The sequence below is a fragment of the Pectinophora gossypiella genome, chromosome 4 (genome assembly GCF_024362695.1).
Source record: "Pectinophora gossypiella chromosome 4, ilPecGoss1.1, whole genome shotgun sequence".
Classification (NCBI taxonomy): Eukaryota; Metazoa; Arthropoda; class Insecta; order Lepidoptera; family Gelechiidae; genus Pectinophora; species Pectinophora gossypiella.
The window spans coordinates 11,051,955-11,076,937 of record NC_065407.1 but is presented as its reverse complement, the minus strand read 5'-3'; the positions used below and the strand labels follow the sequence as shown (position 1 = coordinate 11,076,937).

Sequence of the window (24,983 nt, the reverse complement as noted above, 5' to 3'; positions counted from 1 at the left end):
AACAACACTTCCAACAACACTTTCAACACTTCACTACCTCATACTTTTAACACTTCTAAGGACATGTCGAGACGACCTCGATTCCAATAGCATGGAATAAGGATTAATACTACTCACGTATACAACGGCAACTCTCCGCTCCCCACCAGCGGCTGAGCTAGGTTTACCTCACCCCCTTCAGTCTTACTTTAGTATTCAACCGTATGGGCGCATACACAGAGAGACGCGTGTACGATAACGCAAATGTATAGTGTCTGTGTAAAATGTGTTTTTGTATGAAGTGTCCGGGGTGTGCTGATGGTAAGTGACTAGAGCAACTTAGAAACTCTTGCTGAGTTTCTATCCCCTTCACTCCCCAATCCTCTCGTATTTCGGGCGTGTCTTTCTGTCGTATTATATAGGAAACATCCAGCTGGTTTCTCCAAAATTTTCAAAAATCACTGTTCTCTCAAGACTGTTTGATGTTTAGCCACACGGATCAATATTATTTTATTTTTATTTACACTTTTTAAAAGTTTCTTAGTGCCGTTTTCAGGATGTTACTTAATGAACTGATTCTTTGTCGTTATTTTATTGAGTGTCTATCCACAACGTTCCAAAGTTGATGATGAGTTCTCTCACTTTTTCTATAGTGTATTACACAATTTAGTTCTTTATTAAATGAATAAATGCATTCTTTAATTGAGTGATTTTTGTTTTGTTTAATTCTTATTATATAAGTTGTTTAAAAACATTTTGCAGTGTAAACATTTCGAGTCAAATCGTAAGTGAGCACTTTATTAAGAGAAATAATCAAATCAAATCTAAACGTTGACTGGACTAAATAACCCTGCCTGTCTTTTGTACTAACTTTAAATTCTGCAGTGTACTTTCTGTCGTTGCCCATATATGAGGAGTAGGATGTTTGCTGATCATAGGCGGGGGCGGGGGCCGTACTAGACAGTAAAGCAAAAATACTTGTTCATATAGTAGGTAGATAGCTTGCCTTGTTTGCGTAGTTTAATAGGTTCCGATCGTATGGCAAGGACAAAGTAGCAGTGGCAAGGGAGTAAAGTAATTGATACTTATACTTAAGTAGATAGCTAATATTGTAGGTACTCAAACAAAATAGCCACTAAAACACTAATAAAATTCCTTACTTATTGCATATTTTACATTTACGTGCATTAGCAGTCAAATTAATTAAAAACTTTTCGCAAAAGAAAGGCTGGAAAATTGAAGACGGAAGGCACGCGATGACGACATTATGGTAACTATGGCGACCGGTTTCGGCGGGAAGCGCCCACTCGGCACAGGCTGCCTCGCATTCAGCCAGCGGCCACCACATTCGACCGCAGTGCACAGCGACGATACCGCGCCTCTCGACGACAGCCCCGGCTGATCGAATTTTCGCGACTGTAGATAATGTAAATAAACAAGCTTTCCAACGAACGACATCCTCAATTGTTTTCCAATTAACTAGCCTAACGTATCTATTAGAAACGATTTTTCGGTTCAATATAAGTGAGTTCCTGATAAGAGAAGCTTTCAGGTGAGTTTGCCTTTCCATAATGTATGCGGATTTTACGGCACTTATGCAAAACCTGATATTTTGCAATAATGTATTGTTTGTGTTTGTAGCATAGTGAATACAAAAACTTAGGTATTTGGTTTTTTGCTGTGCTTTCTAGAAGCATATCTAAATGGGAAATGTACGTACTTAACTGAATAATATTTGGCCAACCCGCAGTGGAGCAGCGTTGTAAAATATGATTGAGGGAAAGAAATGAGAAGAGAGAAAAGCTCCATACTCCGATTGATTGAGAGAAGGCCTGTGCCTAGCAGACGGACGTATAGTTTGTTTTTTTTTATGTTTATGAACGCTACAAACGTAAACCAGATTTAAAATATCTATAAAATGCTGTTGTTTTTTTCCTGGCTTATAATGAACAAAACAAGCATTTAGTAAGTACTAAATAAAAAGAGTCAATTCCTTTGCCACAAATTTCACACGGCTGTTGTAATTCGTTCTTCGAAACTTCAAGAGGCACACAAGAGGTAAATTAGCAGTAGTTGGCAAAGTTCCGCAACTCTACGGAATGCAGTGCATTACATTTACTTGCAGCGGTTTATGAAGCTACTAATTAGTGTTTAACTTACTTACGATTTCCTTTTTTGGGTGGGCTTTTTTTAAATACTATTTTAAATAATGTTTGTCGTGTTAACACCACATTTAGTTTAAATTATCTTAAGGGACCTCTGTTGGTTTCAGTACCACACATGCCTTCCAAAAGCCATAACGAAAATTTCCAAAATATGGAAACGAATAAAAATAATGCTTTTTAGAACCCGTTTACGCAAAACGACTTGTATTATTTCTGTACGATTTTTAGTACTCTATTGTAGTCGATTTTCAGCTAAGGTCGATGCGTTACTATATGTAGTTTTTCAGGTCAGGACTGGATGCTTTAATTACCCATATTATGAGTAATAAATAATTATAATATACATGGATCTTACAGAGAACAGTATTATATTATTTTCCCTGTGATGTCATTAAAGTTTGTGAAAACTGTTCGTCTTTACATGTCCGTTTTTTGTCCTTTATGTAATTGATTCTGATTTACGTGAGTACGTACATTTATCTTGTTTAGTTATGTCAGGTGTTTATAATGTTTCCCATCTGCAAGTTAAATGTCAAAGGTTTTTTATTATATTTACTTGTTTACGCAAAAAACAAGTCGATACAAACCTACACTATTAATTGTTAGTATTTATCTATTTGACTCTTACAAGGTTCAATTAAATAAGGAAGTGCATACCTAAGTCTCGAGGTCTGATACTTACATTAAAATGGAAAAGCATTTTTATGATCACGATCTTAGATTGGTTCCTTTATGAGGATGCTAAAAGAAGGTTATTAAGATATATTAAGATAGGTATATTATATATATATAGGTGGTCATAAGTATAAATCTCCGTATGTTTAATGAAATATCCTAAGGTGGGCAAATCCAAAAGCAAGCCATAGAAAATACTAATCATGCTACCGAATATAATATATTATATATTTCTTAGTAATCCTATATAATTAAAATGATTCTAAAGTTGACATCTACAGTAGTCCATTCATAAATATGCAAAAATTGAGTAAGATCCCTTCATTATTCGTTTTAGTAATTATTCGCAAGGAAAAACGACATTCTTCACATAGTTCCACTAACTCATCCTTAAAATATGGAACGTGTTAAGTAACAGCGGTCTACACAGTACATGTAATGTGGAACAACCGACTTGGTCGTGAAGTGAGGTGTTACATCGCCCACTCCAATGATTTGCAGCTGTTGTACACATTAACATGATTGCTTGTAGCCGTGATTTACTCGCGAATTTACATATGTTTGCGAATCACCCCGCAAGTACTGTCATATTGTTTTGTTTATGAATAAACATCAGTAGAGTACTTGTACGCACTACAGTTGAGTACTTGTGTGGTCAGAGAGGCCTTCGCTTCTGTAAAAAACTGCTCCTGTCAAATGTTCAGATTAGGTTAGGTCGCGGACCCTGTGAAAACGGGGTGATGCATCATCTCCCGATGATGATGAGAGTACTTGTTCGTACACGTATCACTTGTATAATCTGACGAACTTTTTCCAGAGGAGTTTTCTGGTATTTAGGTAGTCATTTATACTTACATAGAGCAATTGTTTAAACAAATATTTTTCTTTTACAGTTTTAAAGGTTTTAAATTATTCATTTTTGACCATTATTTGCTGCTTTATCAAGAAAAAGTTATCCTAAAATTTAAAGATTACGGCTTTTTATTGATTAAAGAATATATTTTTTCCACGACAAATGCTTTAGCTCATTAGAGTTAAACCACATAAGTAAGTAACCCCCTAGAAGATAACATAGCCGCTAGCTATCAAATATGTCTTAACTATAGTTTAATATTGTGTGCACATAGATTAAGTTATTCTTTGAATACCTACTATGCAAATAACAAACAAACACGAACTCTAGGTCATTACATGAGATCATCGTAAACAGCTCTCATTTACTTTTTAATGCCTTATTGATGAACAAAATGGCAAGATAAACTTCCTGATGCAAATGTTGCTATTGCTGGTTAGATCGTTAGATAATGGAATTGTAGCTGGACTGTACCTTTTTGTTGCCGTAATAGCTTCGGCATTATGACACGACTGTTTTGAATATAGTTATAAATAAGAGGCTTCAAAATGGTAGATGACGGCATGCCTCTGCGACCATCCGGCAGGTTATCGGCAAACGAGCTCAATTGAGACGTAGACACGCCGAGATAACGAACCATTTATCAGCTGACACGAACAGTCTCTATCTGTGCACTAGAGCATGCAATAAATGTCCGCCGTGTGTTTGTTACCTTGGTCCTACTCCTAATGTTTATGATATAGGAGACTACCAATAAAACGAGGTAGACTCCTAAATACATTAGCTTACTCTCTGTTATATGTACGTTATGAAGTAGTACTCATTACTTAATTACCTTTCTTATTCATTATTTTGGGCGCCATCATATTCGCGTCAGACAGAGTACTGCGTTGCGGAAGGCAAGAGGAAAACCACTGCCCTATTTTTCCCAAAAAAGTAGCATGGAGAATGCTACTTACATCGTCATCGATTCATTATTGTATTAAAAAGCTACGCTACTACTAGTGCATTGTAGATCATACATCACATAATACATCAATATTGTAATCTTATGCATCAATGATTTTATAGAAGTATGTGTGTCATAAAGCCTACCTAAGGGACAACTCATTGTTATTTCCGTTCTCGCCTCCCACAGTGTCATCTTTACATTTCTCTACTGAAATCTGTCGCATGATGGATTGGTGTAGAGTAAGAGCAACCCTGTGCTTAGGACATACTACTTAAGCTACTTCATTGCTAATAATATGTAACATATTGGCATTATCAGAAATAGTTTGCCCTACATACCTACTACGTGAACACATTTTTTACAAGGTGTATTAATTAAGTACCTTAATTAAATTTAATATTTACTTACCAGAAATTAATATCGTGTTTGGGACAACTTTTAAGTAAATATTTATTTGTATTAGTAACCCCGCAATACATTGGTATGTGCCAGATAAATACACAATAGTTAATTCGAAGTTAATACAAAATAATCGAAAGCAAACGTAAACGAAGTACAATAATGAATAAATAATTTAAAAGAAAATGAGAGGAACATTAAAAACAAGTGGGTAAGTATGTGTGAAAATAAAAAAAATATTCTTTCTTTCTTTTTTTCTTTCTAAACATAAAAGATCTATATTAGTTGTGTTAGTGTGTGTATGTGTAAAGTATGTCTGGTGTGTTGTATAACAGGGTGTGTGTGAATGTAGCGTTAATTACATGTATTCAAGTATATTTATTTTAAATTATATAATTATATTTCTTACCACTGCTGTATTTTTCCCTAGAAAAGTAACATGGAGAATGCTACACCGACAAGAGCGTGGTTCTTAAATTATTGATGATATTTTTTTGTAATCATCGTTAATGCGGTCAATTCAATTAATTTCATATTTACGTATAGACGCAGTTGCATAACATTACAACATGTTATTCTTACACCAATCGTTTTTTGTCGTCTGATATACTTCAATGACCAGCTGTAATTTTCCTTCTTGATTAATTATGTAGGTATATTTCACATTCATATTCGTATCCATTTACCATATCCATAATGTCTTTAGAAATGTAGCTATTTTTATGATTTGTGTCAATTTGTGACAACTCTCCATCAATCCGCAGTAGAGCAGTGTTGAAGTAAGCTCCATTCCCCCTTAGATTGATCAAGGGGAGACCCGTGCCCCGCAATGGGACGTGTATAAGCTGTTTATGTATGTTATGTTATGCTTAATATTGGTATAAATATGACAACAATAGAGAGGGAAAACGCATGATTTATTTTAAGCACACGTTGACGTACAGCTATAAAATATAACATTTGTCTGATATTTAAGTACGTAAAGGCGCTAAAACTAGTCCTTTTATGTTCTGCTAGTTTGTGCTATGAATACAAAATAACAATACCAAGCAACGTTTATGTTAAAAGTTCGATCAATTCGCGAAGGTTGTAGAAGGCGGACGAAATGGCCCAAATACGATTTTATTCATTTTTCACGACGACAGCGATTCGTACCAGCTGGTACAGAATTGGCTTTCTTTCAGCTGAAAACGGCATGATTTACATTTTTTCAGCTTGTAAATAAACGTTACGTAAACGACTGTGTATTGCATTTGGGAATTGAGACAGGTTTCAATGTTTCGGAACATAATGTGCGCCGGGTATATGAATGAATGAAACGCTATTTCTGTTTTCGATTGAACGAAAATACTTATATATTTTTATTCAGTATCTAGAAAGACACTGTTATGTAAGTGGATATAGGCAGCTACTATTAATCAGTTTCCGTCATTTGTGATCGTGGGCGAGTTGCGGAGGCGGCCATCAATGAATAATCAAGAATAACCTAATAGGATTCGCGATTTCAATACCGCGCCGATGACAAATAATAAGGTGTAGTGTAATGGTCTCATTGTTCACGCTGTCAAGGGACTTATTGACTTAATGTGAGTAATTACATATACCTACTCCTACTTGGTTTAGTAATTTCTATTATTGTGTCTAAATTCAATTACATTTGAAATTAATGGCTTTTAGTCTACTTATTAATAATTATAGTACAAGAACTGAGTATGAATGAGTAATACCAATACATTTTCAAATATTTTAGCTTTTAAGCTTGTTTGTAAGATACTACTACGACTACTAGGACTACTCATATCCAAAACAAACATATGACAAATCAAAAACTTTCCCATTACCTGAACCTGACTTCATTGTGGATATTGAATTTAATTGGTTATACGAACCTTATACGAAATATACATTTTTGTCAACAAAGTTATCATGTTGGTCATATGCCGGGCATAGCACACGACACTGCTACCAAATAAGGCAGGGCAGCTTTCTACAGATCGAATCGTAACAGTTTTGCGAAATCGTTAAGTCTCCTTAAATGGTTTCCGACACGTATCCTACATCACATTTGGTATTTTAATGAATTTCATTGAATGATTATCGACCTTTGATAATAAACATTTAAGCAGTGAGCTTTCGATATTAATGATCCAAACATTTCATACGCTTAAAATTTTGGTTTAAAGTTGTAGATAATATCAGCGATTGACTAACACTGTGACGTACGTAGGAATCTACAGCGCCGACCAACGAGATACGATTAAAATATCTACTTATCGGAAATAATATGATGGAACACTATTGAAACTCTTAGGTAGCATTTACTATAAAAGTGTAAGTGTGTTAGTAGAATACGACGAGAAAAAAAAACAATGTCTGTTGTACCTTATTTTACCTCTATAGATTGGCTATAAGTACCTACCTCATAAGTTATATGTAATATTAGTATGTAATCATATTTAACTTCTTTACCTGAAATGAATGAATGAATGTATAAAACCGATTTTTAATATATTATGTTTATCTGTGTGGTGGCATGAACGGGTTGGGAAGAAAACGAAAGAGGCCTTTGCCCTGCATTGGGACACACATAATCATAGTTGTGTAAAAACACTGTTTTCGACTCATTTACTTATGTTTAAAATGTGTATCAATGTCACGACTAAGTCTTGTGGTTACGACACTGCTGTTTGTGTAATTTAGGCACAGGGATCTTTGCGCACGTCTAGTGGTCGCATCGGAACTTTAATAAAATGAGCACTTTTCACTATATATCGTCTTTTACTTCGTCACACAATTTTTATATACAATTTTTAGCCAGAGCTAGATTTCCTTCACACGGAACAAAAAAACAAGTCAATTATAATAAAAGTAAGGGTACAATCATAATTCTAAATTTCCAAATACCCTACAAAATATTAATATTTATAACATAAATAAGTTTGTTTCCTATGAACAGATTAATAATAGGTAGGTTCTCGTTTACAACTGGTTCGGACCATAGTGCTGTCGATAACATAGCACCCCCTGTTGGAGGTTTCAGCCTAACAACATACCATCGGTAGGCAGCACTATGATCTTAACCACGGGGCGACGCAGCACCCCCGTTGACGTTCTTACATCTACCACTCTTATATGACCGTCTGAACCCGGGTACACTTTTTTCACAATGCCTTTAGGCCACATATTGCGAGGCAAATTGCCATCACTAATCACCACCACATCACCTATACGCACTGGCGGAGAGTCCAATGTCCATTTCTGACGTCTCTGCAAAGTCGGCAAATATTGCCGCAGCCACCGCCGCCAAAACATGTCTGCCAGCACATTCGCGCGCTTCCACTGTGCGCGCGCGTTGAGGTCTGCGGGATCAGCGGCACATAGTCCAGTATCTCCCGCTGCCGTCCCCAGCAGCAGGTGATTAGGGGTGATCACGACTGGCTCGTCCGGGTCGTCAGCTACATAGGCTAGCGGACGGCTATTGACGACCAACTCCGCCTCCGCTAGCAGTGTTTGTAACACCTCCTCTCGTGGTGCTCTCTCTCTTAGGGTCACCTTTAGCGCTTCCTTAACCGAGCGTACCAGGCGCTCCCAGCAGCCACCCATATGTGGCGCCGCGGGAGGGTTGAAGGTCCACTGGATTCCCCGATTCTCGGCTGCCTCTCGCACACGGTCATGGTCCAGGGTTTGCAGCGCTGCTCGAAGTTCGCGGTTCGCTCCCACGAAGTTGGTTCCTCGGTCGCTGTACATTCGCGCCGGTTGCCCCCGACGGGCTATCAGACGTCGCAAGGCCATTATCGCCGAGCTCGCATCCAGGGTTGCTGCGAGGTCCAGGTGGACGGCGCGAGTAACCATGCAAGTGAATAATACACCCCACCTTTTCTCTCGGCGTCGTCCAATGGCCACCTGCATAGGGCCGTAGTAATCTACGCCACAATGGACGAAGGCTCGGCGAGTGTTGAGTGTTCTAATGGCCGGTAAATCTCCCATCTTTGGCTGAGTATGCTTGGCGTGACGTATCCGACACAGCTGGCATCGCGCAACCACTGCACGCACGGTAGTTCTTCCTCGCAGTATCCAGAAGCGTTCCCTCATTTGGTTGAGCACAGCCTCATGGTTACTGTGCAGCGCACGCACGTGATAAGAGCGCACCAGGAGCCGCGTGAGATGATCACGGCCGTCCAGAATGACCGGGTGTCTCTCGTCGAAGCTGAGGTCCGGCGCGGCACTCAGGCGCCCCCGCACACGCAGTAGACCGTCGTCAAAAATCATGGGGTCCAGGGCGCGCAGTCGACTGTCAGCCGGAAGCGCGCGGCCAGCTCGCAACGCGCTAAGCTCCTTAGAAAATGAAGCCGCCTGCGATTGCACCAACAACCGCAGCTCGGCCTCGCGGAGATCCTCAGCGGTTATGCCGGCGCTCCGCCGGCCTCGGCAGGTTCTGGTGAAGCAGATGACCCGCGCTACGACTCGCAGCGCGCGACTCCACGATGAATGACGTGCCGCATCGATGAGGGGTGATTTTGGTTCATCAACCACATTTACGAATGCGATCGTGCCCTCGTCCTCCTCCACCGGCTGCATGCCTTCAGTTCCCACGCCCGGCCATTGCTCCTGTGGACAACGTAGAAAAGGCGGACCCGCAACCCAGTTACTCCTACCCCCCGGCCATACCAACTTGGTGGCTTCGTCTGCTGGATTGTTTTGGGAAGGAACCCAGCGCCAATTGCCTCGAGACACACATTGATCTATCTCAGCCAACCGGTGGGCAACAAATTTCGGGTAATCGCGATTGTCGTTCGCAATCCACGCCAGCACCGTCCTCGAATCCGACCATAAGGTAGTACTACTGATAGACTTACCTATCTCATTTACCACGGTATTTGCTAGTCGACACGCCAACACCGCTGCCTGCAGCTCCATCCGCGGAATGGACACTATCTTTAAGGGAGCAACTCTTGCCTTACCAGCCACCATAGCGACAGTTCGCTGTCCATCTTCTCCCGCGCCCACGATGTACGCCACAGCAGCGTAGGCCAACTCGCTCGCATCTGCGAACACATGGAGCTCCACTTCATCTCCCGTGATCCTATACCATCGCGCGATGCTTACCTCTCGCAGCAGTTGCAGGTCTTTCAGCCATTTTTCCCACAGCTCTTTCTCTAATTCCTTTAACTGCTCGTCCCATCCAATGCCTGATCGCCAAATCCTTTGCATAAGGATGCGCGACTGTATGGTACAAGGACTAGCCAAACCGAGTGGGTCAAAAATACTCATGACAAAGCTTAGAAACTGACGCTTCGTCGGTGTCACATGTCCCTCCACTATATCAGGTGGCAGCCTCTTGAATGACAGGTCAAAAGAGAATGTGTCTGACTCGGGTGACCACATCATTCCCAGAGTCCTCTCTTGCTCGCTGCTCAATTTCCCCTCTTCTATTCTCGTCGGTTCCGCCGTAACCTCTGGCAGCTGTTTTCGCAGTTCAGATGAGTTAGATACCCACCCTCGTATGTTGAAGCCTCCTTCTCGATGGATCGTGCTGACTTCCTCGATCAACTTCCGTGCCTCCGCGACCGTTGATACGCTGTCCAGATAGTCGTCCATGTAATGTTTATCATGGACGGCACTTACCGCCTCAGGATAAGTATCCCTGAACTCGTCCGCGTTTCGTCGTAGCACGTAGTTTGCTGAGCAGGGTGAGGACGTGGCGCCAAAGATCATCGACGTCATCACGTAGACGTCGGGCTCACGACTGCGCTCCATGCCTCGCCACAAAAACAGCTGCGCTCCCCTATCGGCTTCACGGATCTTCACTCGGAGAAACATATCCATTATGTCTCCGGTGAAGGCGATCGGCCCCGACCGAAACCTAAAAAGAATTCCCAAGAGGGAGTTGAGCAAATCAGGTCCACTAAACAACCTGTCATTCAGACTGGTACCCTGGTACTCCGCCGCTGCGTCGTACACCAGTCGCAACTTCCCCGGCTTATTTGGGTTCTTTACCCCAAAATGAGGTAAATACCACACGGGAGAGTTCTTCACGCCGTTAGTCACTTTATGGGCATAGCCCTCCTTTACCAACCTGTCAATCTGAGCACAATAGGCAGACGCATACTCCGCATCGGCATCCATTTTTCGCTCAATACCCAGCAGTCGTCGGCGCGCGTACGCGTGGTTATCCGGCATTTCCACTGCTGCGCGATTCCAGAGAAGACCTACCTCCCATCCGCCTTCCACTCGCCTCGCCGTTGACTCCAAAATCCTCATTGCTTGATCGTTCTCGGCATTCCGTCGTGGGACCTTACTTACCCCGATCGCCTCCAACTCAAATTGCGCCTTCACTAGGCTATGGAGGGATGCGTCTGACACCTGTACGCAATTTACCATCTCGATCGGACCCGAAACGGTACCCACGGGACCATGAACCACCCATCCTAACTGTGTCAATGAGGCAACTGGCTTACCGGATTTACCTTTTCTAACTTCGGTACCTACAATTAATTCCCAATTATCTTGGCCCAAGAGCAACATGGGTCGTACGCCCTCCATCGCCACGCAGTCCAAGGCGCGTAGGTGGGGGTTCGCTTCCAGCACGCGTGCCGGCAAAGTGTGCACCGGCAGTTCAGCGTTGTGCATCGTTCGTACGCTTACCACATGGCACTCTCCGTTGGTACCCCGAAGTTTGATCTTCACTCTTCGTGACTGATTGTCCTCAACAATATTGCCGCCCGCGGTCACCAGGCGCAGCGGGGCAACAGGCCCGCCAATACCCTCAACGCACGACTCGTCAACCACGGATATGGTGGCTCCGTCATCAAGGAGTGCGTAAGTGGGCGTCTCACGCCCGTCGTCGTCGATGATGGTGACTGGCAGCACCTTCAGCAGGGCGCGCGTTCTCTCGCCGCCCATGGTCGTTACTGCTTCTTCAGTCCTCTCGGGGTTGGCCGACGCGCTGCTCCCCGCAGCCGGCCTGTCCTCGTGCAGCAGCGTGTGGTGCGGCCATCGACACCTGCTACATCGCTTGGCTTTACAGTATTTTCTGGAATGAGACCCAAGAAGGCACTTAAAGCACAGTTTACGATCTTTTACCAACTTCCATCTGTCTCTTGTTGTCATCTTTCGGAACTGTTCACACTGTGGCAATTGATGAGGTAAGTTACACAAGACACACTTACAGTCTTTCACTACGGTCTCTGCACGGGCACTCGAGCCATTGTCTTTGCGGTCTACAGACGAAGTCGCTTCAGCCTGCGTCATCACCTTGTGCTGTACAGGTCGCACGCTCCTCTTCTGCTCTCGGCTTGCTCTCACAGGTACGTTCTGGACCGGCAGAGTAAAGGGGTTTGCTGGTGCATAGTACACTGAAGCTCGAGACAACTGTCCAAGAAACTCCACCACAAGTTCAAGACTCGGTGACACTCGTAAGTCCACATCACTGGAAATGTCTTTTTTCATAATAAACTCACCATATTGAGCGCGCTGGTACGGAGTCAATTTATTTAAAATGTCCGATACAACCTGAGGGTTATTTAAGTAACCGTCCGCGCGCACCGCCCTCAGCAACGACACACAGTTCTTTATGACCGCGGTGAAGCCGCGCAACTCACGTCCACTGTCTGTTACACGCGGCAGTTCACGAACTTTGTTCATCGCGCACTCCAGCAGCAAGGTAGGATGCCCAAACTCCTCTTCCAGCACCTTCATGATTTCTTCTGGCTCGTCGCATGCTCTAAGTAAATCTTCTACCGCCATTTTAGCTGCCCCTTGTAACGCTGCCTGCAATCTCGCAATATTCTCAAATGCCTCAAAGTTGTACATTTTCGTCGAATTATAATAGGTGCGTCTAAACGCCAACCAGTCTGCAGGGTTACCAGTAAAGGTCGGTAGCTCATACGTTTGCTTTGGCCTTGGTCTAGAAGAACGTCCCGTAGTTACGGCTTCAACGAGTCGATTCATATGTACGATATATTCCTCAGACGTAGGCGGTCTTGATGGTAGATTGCGGTAGCCTGTCAACGTCCCTGACTCCGGCTGATTCCGAAGGAGCGGCTTCTCATTTTTATTTTTGTGGGTAGGTGCATGCGAATTTAGAGGCCGAGGACGCGCAAGGAGCGCATCAGTGCCACCCCCGCGCCGTACCCATTCCTCGGTTCTATCCATCTGCACTAACCTTGACCTCATTGATGATTCATCACCTCCTTCATCATCAGCCGCCATACGTGCCATGTCATGAGCCAATTTTTTCTTTAATACTACCTTCTTAGCCTGTGCTCGCTGAATTGTCGCGTCTAGCTCTGCTAACTGTACCTCGGCTTCACATTGTTTTAAGCGCCGTTGTGACTCTCGGCTGGATGCGTTACTCCTGACGCTTTGCGCTTTCCTCCTCACTGTATTGGGCGTGACACGACTCGCATCTCCTCCTGCATGGTCCCGCAGCGGCTCACAGTAGCTATGATCCACGTGATCATCCTCCGGCATCACCGGGGTGCTACATCTTCCTTCTGTCGGGTCAACATACCCTGGGGACGACGCTAGTACACGCTCTTCACCATCAGTGGCAACAGTCGCATCCAAAGATCGTCTCGCATCCATATCGGCCACACGCCGCTGCCTTCTCGTCTTCACCGTACTCATTTTTTTTTCCGTTAAAATTCCGTTACGTAACCTCCACTAGTCGTACGATCCGGCGATTTTGAAGGACCACACAATATGTAATTTAGGCACAGGGATCTTTGCGCACGTCTAGTGGTCGCATCGGAACTTTAATAAAATGAGCACTTTTCACTATAATCGTCTTTTACTTCGTCACACAATTTTTATATACAATTTTTAGCCAGAGCTAGATTTCCTTCACACGGAACAAAAAGACAAGTCAATTATAATAAAAGTAAGGGTACAATCATAATTCTAAATTTCCAAATACCCTACAAAATATTAATATTTATAACATAAATAAGTTTGTTTCCTATGAACAGATTAATAATAGGTAGGTTCTCGTTTACAACTGGTTCGGACCATAGTGCTGTCGATAACAGTTTGTTTTGAGACTTAGTAGACTGTAGTCATACAAATCTTAGCTGAGTTAAACGAAACACCAAAATAGATTTATGATGCCATCATGGTGGTAGGCGGTAGGAGTGATAAACTAAGTAATATTAATACAGGATTTAAACCAGCTAAGAGCCTCAAAAAATAAAGACACGAATTCTATAGGATAACAACTTAATAGCGCAGAATTAAAACAAGCAATATTTCTTCAAATTGTAGGCAATATAAACTTCAACAACATGTATGTCAGACTTAAAAATAAATATGAACAGTCGTACTTAAATAAATAATGTGTGTCCTGTCAAGTAATTTTAACAATCCTTCGTTTTTTTTTAGATCTGTGACGTCATTGACTTTCTACGAACTATCGACTTAGGACAAAAAATATTTTTGTCCTGGAAGTATACAATCCAATACAATACAACAGTCGCCGAAGTTAACATTAAAACTAAGGAAATATTTTAAAACATCAAAATATAAGGCCAGAATATTCATATAGCCAACTAGATCATAGAAATTTAAAGAAATAAACATTTACAATTTACAGGGCACGGTTATAGAACCTAAAATTCAGAAATCAGAATCATTTATTCAACGTACTTAATTATGATAGAAAATTTTGTCAAACGTCAAGGTATACATTACAAGTTATTTAATAACTAGAGGAACATTTAGTACCAGGCATTTTTATAATTTAGGTAAATTTTAATAATTCGTTAGGTACGACTGTTAATTATTATTCGTGTTCCTCATACGTCAACAATGAGCGTATTAAAATGTGTTTATCTAAAATAAGGTTTACTATATTACCGTAAAGATTTCGTAACCATATTTGGAATGATTCGTTCGAGATATTCATGAAGCAGTGTAGAGTAGTCTATATGCATATTGGTTTAGCAGTCAACCTAGACATTTTGCGAGGTCGTATTGATTACGAGAGAACGTCATTCATATTTGTGCACAGCATTCAGATTGATTCTTTAAGTACGACTGTTTTAATTACTATGTTATAAGTATAAATAAAATTGTAGCCTAAAATAATGAACTGTGTAAACTAAATGAAAGGCTGAAAATTTATAGTACTCGTATTCTTCTTGGGACGAATATTAAGAGTGCCTGAGGGTCATCTTATTGATACTCGTGGTTCTACCTACTTCGATACGTAAGCTAATGAGTGTTCGTAAAATGGCATTGGTACCGTATAATATACCTACCTTAGTTAGCAATATCGTGTCGTGTACCTAATCTATAAGTCTAATAGAAACTAGCGTATAAAATCCCCCTGCCCTCCAAATCAGTTTTTAATTCATTATAGAATAACTACACAAGTATTAAGTGCCTGCGGGTAGCTACTAGAAAATGAATTATTTAAAATGAGAATATCATAATAAAATCTTTTTGTTGAAATTTTCATGGTAGGAAGGTTTTAGCTTTTTTTTGTTAAGTACAAACGTTATTTGATACGTGTCACTTCTAAGAAAATTTCTTACGAGTTTTTCCATTTGATTTTTTACTTCAATTTTATTAGCGATGAACAAGATATATCTGTGAATAATAATTTTACAACTAGTTTATAATAATAAATTATTTTTAGTCTTCTTTTATTTTGTGAAGATATATAATTTAATTATTTAATCATGCCCGAGTCCCAGTCAACAAAGTCCGGCGATAGCGAGCGTAGGAAATCGGTAATATTTTTTTAGTATAATTATAATGTTTTGATACCTTACTTCACCTTCCCAGAAATTCACTTACCTGCTAAGATCCAGACACTCATCAAAATCTTCTTGTATGCTTTCCTGTTCAGAGCACTTCTGATCTGGCCCTTTTCTTAGAACATTCTGAATTTGAATTGCGGTATGTAGGCCTTCTTCTTCCGACTCTCCCTGAAAATAAACCTATATTTAAGGGAAAACTTTACTATAACATATTTTATGATTACTAAAGAGTGGTGTGTGGAGATTCTAGTCGTGATGACCACACTTGACTTATGATACCCATACTCAGTATAAGAAACATGGACACCTATTTCTAGAAGAGAGTGAGACAGTTTATAGCAGGTTGTAACTTGCAGGTATCCGGCAAGAGACAGTCGATATCTGTGCGGCGGACGTCTTCCAGCTTGTCGAAGAAGACCTACCCGTGCACGGAGGAACCGATGGGCGTGCGTCAGAACCCGTGGACGCCGACCAAACGCCGCGGACCCATCGCCGCCGAGGCCGCTAGCCCGGGACCTGCTGTTGTCTACCTACCTTCTTTTATTGGTAAGTGTTCTCTATTACTATAAGGTGAATATTCTCCTTGTGTTGTCGTGTGGATTGGGTTAACATGCCTCAAGAGTCTCGGTGCCAGTCATGTATACCTCATGTAACCATCGTCATCATCTCCTAGCATTATCCTGTTTTCACAGGGTCCGCTTACCTAACCTGAAGATTTCACAGGTCCGGTTTTTTACAGAAGCGATCCGCCTGTCTGACCTTCCAACCCGCGAAGGGAAAACCATCCCAATACAGGTTAGGTTACATACCTCAGAAAATGCATTTCTCGGGAATGTGGGTTTCCTCACGATGTTTTCCTTCATCGCTGAGCACGTGATAATCATTTATGGTCCAAACGTGAATTCGAAAACAAATTCGAATCGAAACAGATTCGATTCATATTATTGGTTAAGGCCTGTGTTGGATAACGCATGTAACCATGCGTACTTAAGTGCTGAAGTATAGACTCTGGAAAACAAGGATTCAGTCTACAAAGTCCTTACTAAAGTAGGATCACTGCCTCAAAAAAATGGTCACTCTGGTCTGGTCTAGTCGATGAGACAAGGGGGTTAAAAAGATCACATCCAAGCAATTTATCTAAAAAGAAACATTGTTATTTGACATTTATGCATGTAAAAATAAGTGCGCAATGTCAATTAGCAATATTTCTTATGTGACCTTTTTAGCCCCAAGGCATATTGGAAGAAAACTGGTGGAAGACGCGTGCCTTTTCTTTATTGTTTCTTTGGTAGTCTTCGTTCTTCTTGTATAGTATCAGTGTAGGTGTAGTGTGTTTTAGGTAGTTGTACGGATCCTGTCTTCTTTAATTGATGACCCTCTACAGCCTCTATTATAATATTTATTATTTACTTCAGCAGTTCAGAAGCAATATTGTCACAACAATAAGAATTATATTCAACTTTGTTCATTATCGTTGTGTTATTTTGTATTATTTCTCTTCTATTATTTATTCTGTACCAAATCCTTTAACATTTTTGCGATGCATCTAAGATGCGTCCAGTAAAATCACTTTGTAACAAATAAGAAAATAATGTCGCAAATAGAAAAGTCCAAACTTTTTGTAAATTTATCAATCAGTTGTGGTATATTCAATTTAAAATCTACTTAGCAGGTCAGTCACTTTAAGGTCATTTTAAAGACCGTTCTTATCTCAGGTGTATGTTATTAATAAGTATAAGTGAGGAGTCGAAAGATAGCTTCGCAAACGTAATGATATCATGGTTAAAAATAGAATTGACCATTTTTCATAACTTATTACGTCATCTTGAGTATTTCTTCTTTACCTGTATATACTGTGTATAGGTAGATATGTATATGTATAATTGTATTGTGCTAACATTTTTTGTTGATATGAACTATTTATCACATTAAATTAATTAAGTGGTATTACAGTGGTACAGAAGTTTTAGGGGTCGATGTCCGTTTGTTTAGTTTTACATTTTCGGAAGGTAATTAGAATAATTAAGAAATTCCAAAAAGCTATCTGTATAATGTTCGGTTTGCTAGAAAATAAATACAAGTACTCAAAATCACTTAATATATCTGTTTAAAACAGCGAAGTGAATAAGCCCGTCTGTCTATTCTGAAAGTGTCGTGACTTCATGTTGCGCCTCTATGTAATGTTTTTAATATTTAAAGTACAAATATGTAACATATTCAGAAGCCGGCCTTTGTTATCTATAGTGCAAACATTATTATAGAAAAATAATGTTGTCTCATCGAATAATGTAAACATATTTTTATGAATTACAATGAGTAAAAACATGGAGTGGATTTTCCGCAGTTTATATTTAAGAATGGGCTGAAAATTGTATTATGTGTTTCAATATCGCAACTTTTAATATAGTTTTTTAACAAAAATGGTATCGAATCTGTCTATGTAACATCGCTTAGATAATTATCTACAATATGGTATACTTCGTGTACTATTGACGACGAGCATATTGGCACGGAATGTAGTCATTTTGCATACAATTATTGTTGGCTCTACTTTGTCTTTCACACATCCACATAATTATTTACTTACATATTTTATTCTTATTTAATGCAGTTGATTATAATATGCTGTAATTTAAAATCTTCCTACTTTTCTCAAGTGGCCAGGAAATAAGGCTTTTATAGGTACTAAGTCCATGATTTTTGGCCCACTCAATTACAAAGAGTGGTTTCTAAATCTAAATACACAGGACACCTCAGTATTGGTCTCAACATCTTTTATATCTATACATAAACCAAACTTACAGACACTGATTAATAGGACATGATATCCATTAGTACCTAGTGATACGCTTATTTCAAGAGATGTTCTTTCCAAGTAACACTCCTGATGCGAGTGCTTACTCTAGTGCTAATATTTGTGTACCAACACCTCGATGTGTTTACTGGTTCTTTGTGTATGTGTGACTTATTATGGCATATGTTTTGCGCGTTGTATGCGAGTTAGTTTCGGGCGCGCAGTGAGCGCGGTGTCTCGCTCGCTGACATCACCGGAGGTCGAGATTATCGCCTGTACCCATACCGGCCTTGCTCCGCCGCGCGCGCAGAACAACACAAGTGACATCATTCCTCTTGTTCAATAAACCACATTTGTCACTTTTTTAATACCAAACATGACATTTAAAAACACGAATCAGTAGCTCCACTAATCCCTCGCCGAACGGACCGGTTGAAGAAATCGATCTTTTTTAAATTGCGTTTAAGAAATTAAGTTTCATTCGAATGGTTTGCATAACTCGACACGGTGTTTTGATTATCTGAGCATTTTTTGAGAAGCCAGGTGTACGAACAAAAACTTTGGTGGTTGTGACACATCGGTACGGTTTATAGGAGGCAGTGGTGAGCGTGGGTGAGACATTGACCGTGAACAAGGTGAGCTCTACCAGCGAGATGGTACGAATTTGGACGTAATTGGATAACAATCCTCTGTGCCCTCGATTGTCTCGCTGACAAATTTGTTATTAAGTATCTGTGTCGTTAGCCGAAGTCCTTCGTCGTTGCTGATTGAGTTATATGTTTACTTTCCTTATATTGTAAATAAAGCTGATGATAAATACCTCACGGATAAATATAGTATCATTTTGTCTGACACAAGTTAGAATCTTGCTTTTGGAATATTTTATTTAAATGGAAATGCATCAATCATACATAATAATTTATAAGATGTAGACAGAATATTATTTTCTACGTCTAAAAAATATTAAAGTTTTGTAAAGCTATTTTTTGATGTGGCATAATGTAGCTTTTTCAAACTTGGCCGTACTTGGCCGGACAAATGGGAAGCCCTGAGGGCATATAAGCTGCAATATGATGAAGTTCATCAAACTTCACTCGGCAGTTTCGTTACAAAGCTAGATAAGAGCACCTATTTGTAAAACTGATGATGGGTAAACTAAAGTCAATCACGCAATATTCAGACACGTTAATGCAGTCATGCAAATTGTAACAAGCATTCACTGGATAATTAAACTGCATTATTTTTACTTAAAAATATGTGCTTTGTAATTTAGTATTACGTCGAGAAATTTTCCTGCAACTTTTTAACAATAATATCATTTAACAATAAAAAATAAACCAATTTGTTCTAGCAGTTTATGCGTTAATTTTATTTTACATAAATCTATCAACTTTAGATTACTAATGAAATACAGAAACATAATCCGGTTTTAGATTTTTATTACATTGTTAACACTTAATTAATTTTATTTCGATTTATTGTTATCAAATTTTGAGGAGTTTATATAGCTCGACATTTTATGAGATAGATGAAGGAGCCTTTAGATAAACAGCTTCAAGCCATGGTTATTACATTTCATTTTAATCACATTGATTTGAGCTTTAGGCTTGTCTAGTAAAATAACTTGGCAATATTGTTTTATAAAGGTATATAAATATTTTCACATATCTTTATTTTTCGTGGCGCAAGCGGACCACTCTACTCTCATGTTAATTGACGATATAGTCAACAGTTTGACAGTTATTTTTATGTACACCTCAAAATGTTTTTTTTTAATATAAGTAATTCTTATTCGAATTTCGTGTTTGCAGGCAAACCGCCACCAGAATCTCGAAAGCCCCGTGCCCCAGCGTTCACTTTTGGACATAAACTCGAATTACCTGGTACTCTGAAGGCTGGCCCAGGACCCGCCTCCTACAATACAGAAGGAATGACATCTAAAGGTAAGACATCATCTTCCTTTTCGTGAAAACTTTATTTTCATAGACTATATTACAAAAAATAATACTTTATCCAAAGTTTACCTGGAAGATATTGCTACCTACTTGAGCAGTAATGCCGCCTCTTGTACTTTTTGTTATTGTATGTTATATATTATTATTTTTGTTTATATTGTATGTTCCTTTTGTATATGTCACCGTAAAATTGTAAATAACGTTAGATTATAATCTATCGATAATCTGACGAATAATAATACGTTAAATTGTAAGCAGTATATTACGTTTCACAATTTTTCGACAGTTCACAATCTCGCGATCTAACGTTATTTACAATTTTACGGTGACATATATATTGTATTGTTAAGCAGGTACTAAATTATGAAATCGAATTTATTGAAAAGGTAGCTAACCAAACTCGTTATACAAAAAACTCAATTTGAGCTTTGTTAATAAGCTATGAGAAAGAAAATATACGTTGAGCTGTAAGGATTATTTTTAATGTCGTGCGTGTATTATATAATTAATTAGGTATGTGTCAAATAGGGTCAGACGTACACCCACATAAGTAATTAAGTTTCCGCAAACTCATAATGAGAAAGTATTAAGTTTCCCATATAAATGGGAACGGTAGAACTTTCGCAACCCATAAACTTTTGATGTAAGCATCGTAAATGGTGAACAGCTATTAAACACTTCCAATGACATTTGTTTCCATTTAACGTTGCGTGTTTTGGGGAAATTTTCTCTACCTGTAAATAAGCCTGGCCTGTGTTGAAAGTCATTAGCGACAAATTAGGACATTTGATGACGTAACCTGTTTTGCTTTTCTTTATAAACTGCAAGTCTTGGATATTAAAAAATGTGAAGGCTTCAATGAGAAGTTAAGCTCACGACTATTTTCCTACAGGGTAGTCAGAGGTACATCGTAAGATGAACTAAGTACCTACACTTCACCGAGATTTCCCGTCGAGGATGACCCGTATCGCTGTCTGTAATGGTCGATCCAAATATGTTAGTGAAAACTGCACTTAAGATACATTGATAACTCATTGGTGTAAGTCTAGTACCGGGGTTTGAACCGGCGCTCCCCGTTCGAGAAGCAAGCCCGTGTACCACAGGACCGCAGGGATTATACGAGTGAAAAGTATTTACATTTCGGTTGGACTTATATTTCGATCCCGTTGACAGAAATGTATAAAACTGATTTGAGAGAAAAAGCTCAGTTCCGTTTAGGCTGAAGAAAATTAAATGCATGTCGACATGTGTACATGTTTACGACTTAGACGGTCTAAAAATAAGTAAACAATTGCTCAAGTCGAGTTATCGCAATTACGTTTGATTCGATCTGTGAACACTATACGGCGCACCCACGGAACTACCAGCGATCCACTCGGGCGCATCGGAACCAACAGCCACCGATACATTGCGCAACTACTTTAGTCGGCTGAGTCGTGGGCAGTTCGCAATTGTCGTTTACTGGATAATAGTCTAAGACGCTGTGTTCAGCCAAACGTCCAGCAATTATACAGTCTGCCACCCACGAGCGCGTCTTCACCATTAAGGTTTCCTTTTTTGTATTTTTTTTGCTATAGGTAGTTTTATTGTTCTTTGCGATACGACGTGTGTCCTAAGAACCTATTTTCATCCATTGCCCTTAATTTTTAGTTCTGATTTTATAGCACACTCCAGTTTTGTGGCATTTTCAAATGCATGCAATGTTTTTTACAAGAATAAGTTGGATAGCGATGTTTTCGTGACTTGATACACCGCGCGACACATTAAGTGGGTCACGACTGCAGTCCTGATTTGCATAAGCGATGTCGTCTGCAGTCTGTCCGTTTATAAATATTCAATGTAGTTTACCCGTATGCTTCCTGGGGTGTTTATCTTCCACCGAAGTTCAGCGACTTGGAAACGTAGGTATAAAAGTAATTTATTAGATTCCTATTGTGTGTACCCACCTAACATTTTAAAGTGAAAAGAATAATAAAGTGATGTTTTTAGAAGCTCAAAGCTCATTCAATAAGTTTGCCTCGTTTTGCCAAAATCGTGGAAGTCAATGACTTTGTTAATGTTAATTTCTTAGAAAATATCTTTATAGTTATTTGATATCTTGAATAAAATATCACACACAACATTCAGGCCTTAGTTCCTATGTACAAATCTAGATTCAAGAAAGGTAGGTACTTATTTCTATCTATGGATAACCTACCTACGTACTTATTGCTGATGTAATTATCTCAAGTGGGTACTCACTTAAGCATATTTGGTCTATATTGAATGTGTGGCATTGAGTGGTTGTGATCGTCTCCGGCTGCATTGGAACGATGTCGCCAAATATGTCCGTATGTTCGAAGGTGATCGGCGCTGAGTCACCGCTCCGTGTAGGTGCTGGACCCTGAGAGCGGTAAACAGGCTCAGCCAAGCTCAGTCGCTCTTCCACCTCGCTGCTATCTGCAGCTACTTACTCTACTTGCTCTCACCGTTCCGTTTCCGTGTTGGGTGTTATTCAGTATTTGTGATTGTGGCAGGTACTTGTAGGTAATGTTACATTGAAATGGATTGATCAGTGCTTCATTTTCATTATTTTAATTTATTTCGTACTTATAATCGTGATGATGTAACAATAATGTATGATGTTTTACTTTTGTTCAACCTCACTTTTTTCGAAGTAAGGTCACATTATTTGGATACATTATAGGCAGGTATATATTTAGACGTAAGATGGTATTTTGCCGCAAAGTGACGTCAGCCTTAACCTCTAATGTGATCGTTATAAAATACAGATCCATAGAGAATTTGTGGGGTAACAGGTCGAGCGGTAGGGCCGGCAGCGTCGCTTCACGGCCGTTGGCCCCCACCACGAATTACCCCCACTCCAGCACCTTGCGATTATGAGCCCACCAAGTCCATCCGTGCAGTGCTGGAATTAGCGCCAGCTTTCTCCATCGGGCTGCGTGTTGCTCCACCACAGCCCGGAGCTAAAACACCAGGTGGATTTAGTTTACCTGTGCACGTAGCTTGAAATTCAAAGTAGGCTTTCTCATCTGTCTCCATCATTATTGTTTCCTATGTCATCTAGTTTGTCATGGTTGTAGTTTGGTAGATGTTTCCGTAGATATTAATTTCAGAATTTGGCTGTGCAGTTCCTGTTTGCTTTTTTTAGTATGACTTTAGCTCTCGATTTCAATGTTGCCCTATTTTATGTAGCTTTTGTCTTTTTCTACCTTTCTCTTATTTTCACTTAGTAAGTATTTTGACAGCTGATGTCATTACGTTCAGTTTCTGATTATTTCCTTTATTGAAATTTTTACACACCATCTTGTAGCCCTTAGCATAGAAATATGTCATCATTTTTGTTTTTGTAGTCTTTTTGGTTTCTATTCTCGTTATTAATTGTTTTTTTGGTAGTTAAAGTAAAAGTAAGCATACAAAAATAACCTTTTTATTTGTCGTAACTTTTATTTACGCATGAACGATTGACCTAAGTATATACTAATTATATAATTTTCTGGTATTTTTACATGAGTAAAAAAATATCCTTGGTGTACTTAATTATATAATTTCTATATTTATAAGTGTCATTTAATATTTGTTTTACTGTAAATTTCCAGCACCAAACTCATATTCTATGCCACCGGTCCTTGGAGAAGCAAAAGAAGGCAGCAAGCGCGCCGCACCAGCGTTCAGCATAACTGGAAGAGGGAAGACCATAGAGTCGAAGACACCTATGCCTGGTCCCGGGACATACACCCCGGAAAAAGGCGCGCAGGCACTAACTAAGAAACCTCCAGCATATACCATGGCCCCGAGAAGGGACCCAAGGCATCCGTCCGAGGGTGTACCTGGACCCGGAGTGTACTGCCCTGAAAAGGTAAAAGAATTGCGTTATTCATAACGCTATGCATATTGGCTTGTTCATGTTTAATTACTAACTGCAATGCATGCAGCGGAGCTAAGTTTCATACTTAGTGAACTAACCTTGGGCTGGGTACACATAACAGGTGTGCGTGAATCTGCCGTGGGCGCCGGCGCATACGTTCGGCATTCGACACTCACCATTCGCCGGGCGAGCGGTGCACTACCCCGCACCTGAAGGGATTTCTGTGTAACAACTGTCTGTAATAAGCTTAACAATTATAGAGGAATCATCGCCACCCACCCATTATGCGTTTTGCAAGCTAGTGACACATTTTGCAAAATTTATTATTTTTAATGTAATAAAAATTGATAATAAATATTCTTATAATTAATAGAGCACTGTTATTGATAAATCATTACTTATAAATTACATTTCATTGAGAGTCTTGTTGCATGCCGCCAAGTTCGTAAATGTTATGGAAACATTTTAAAGGTATTTATTTGACTAATATCGGTAATTAGTGCTAGTATTCGTAGCTTCATAGAGTTTTAGAGGTGCTGTAATAAATATTTTATTGTTTAGCATACTAAGTATTGTACTAAGT

At 39.7% G+C, this 24,983-nt stretch overlaps 2 protein-coding genes across 3 annotated transcripts in view; one reads left to right on the top strand and one right to left on the bottom strand.

Moving 5' to 3' along the window:
* The first annotated feature begins 1,335 nt into the window (after nt 1-1,335).
* Nucleotides 1,336-24,983, top strand: part of LOC126366024 (uncharacterized) — a 28,176-nt gene continuing 4,528 nt past the window's right edge. Inside the window, exons 1-4 of one of the 2 annotated variants that reach the window (XM_050008890.1) lie at nt 1,336-1,531; nt 16,140-16,329; nt 20,389-20,520; nt 24,132-24,391. In XM_050008890.1, the coding sequence (XP_049864847.1) occupies nt 16,224-16,329; nt 20,389-20,520; nt 24,132-24,391 (498 nt within the window). In that variant the 5' untranslated portion in view covers nt 1,336-1,531; nt 16,140-16,223. Of the gene's footprint in view, nt 1,532-16,139; nt 16,330-18,799; nt 19,213-20,388; nt 20,521-24,131; nt 24,392-24,983 lie in introns of those variants that run through there. The other variant, XM_050008891.1, reaches the window with a different exon arrangement.
* LOC126366446 (uncharacterized) lies at nt 8,060-13,609 on the bottom strand. The gene has a single exon (XM_050009554.1). It carries the CDS (start codon nt 13,607-13,609, stop codon nt 8,060-8,062), a length of 5,550 nt encoding a protein of 1,849 aa, XP_049865511.1.

Excerpts from the sequence above, each read along its gene's own strand:
- LOC126366446 (XM_050009554.1), bottom strand. The coding sequence starts at position 13,609 with ATGGATGCGAGACGATCTTTGGATGCGACTGTTGCCACTGATGGTGAA.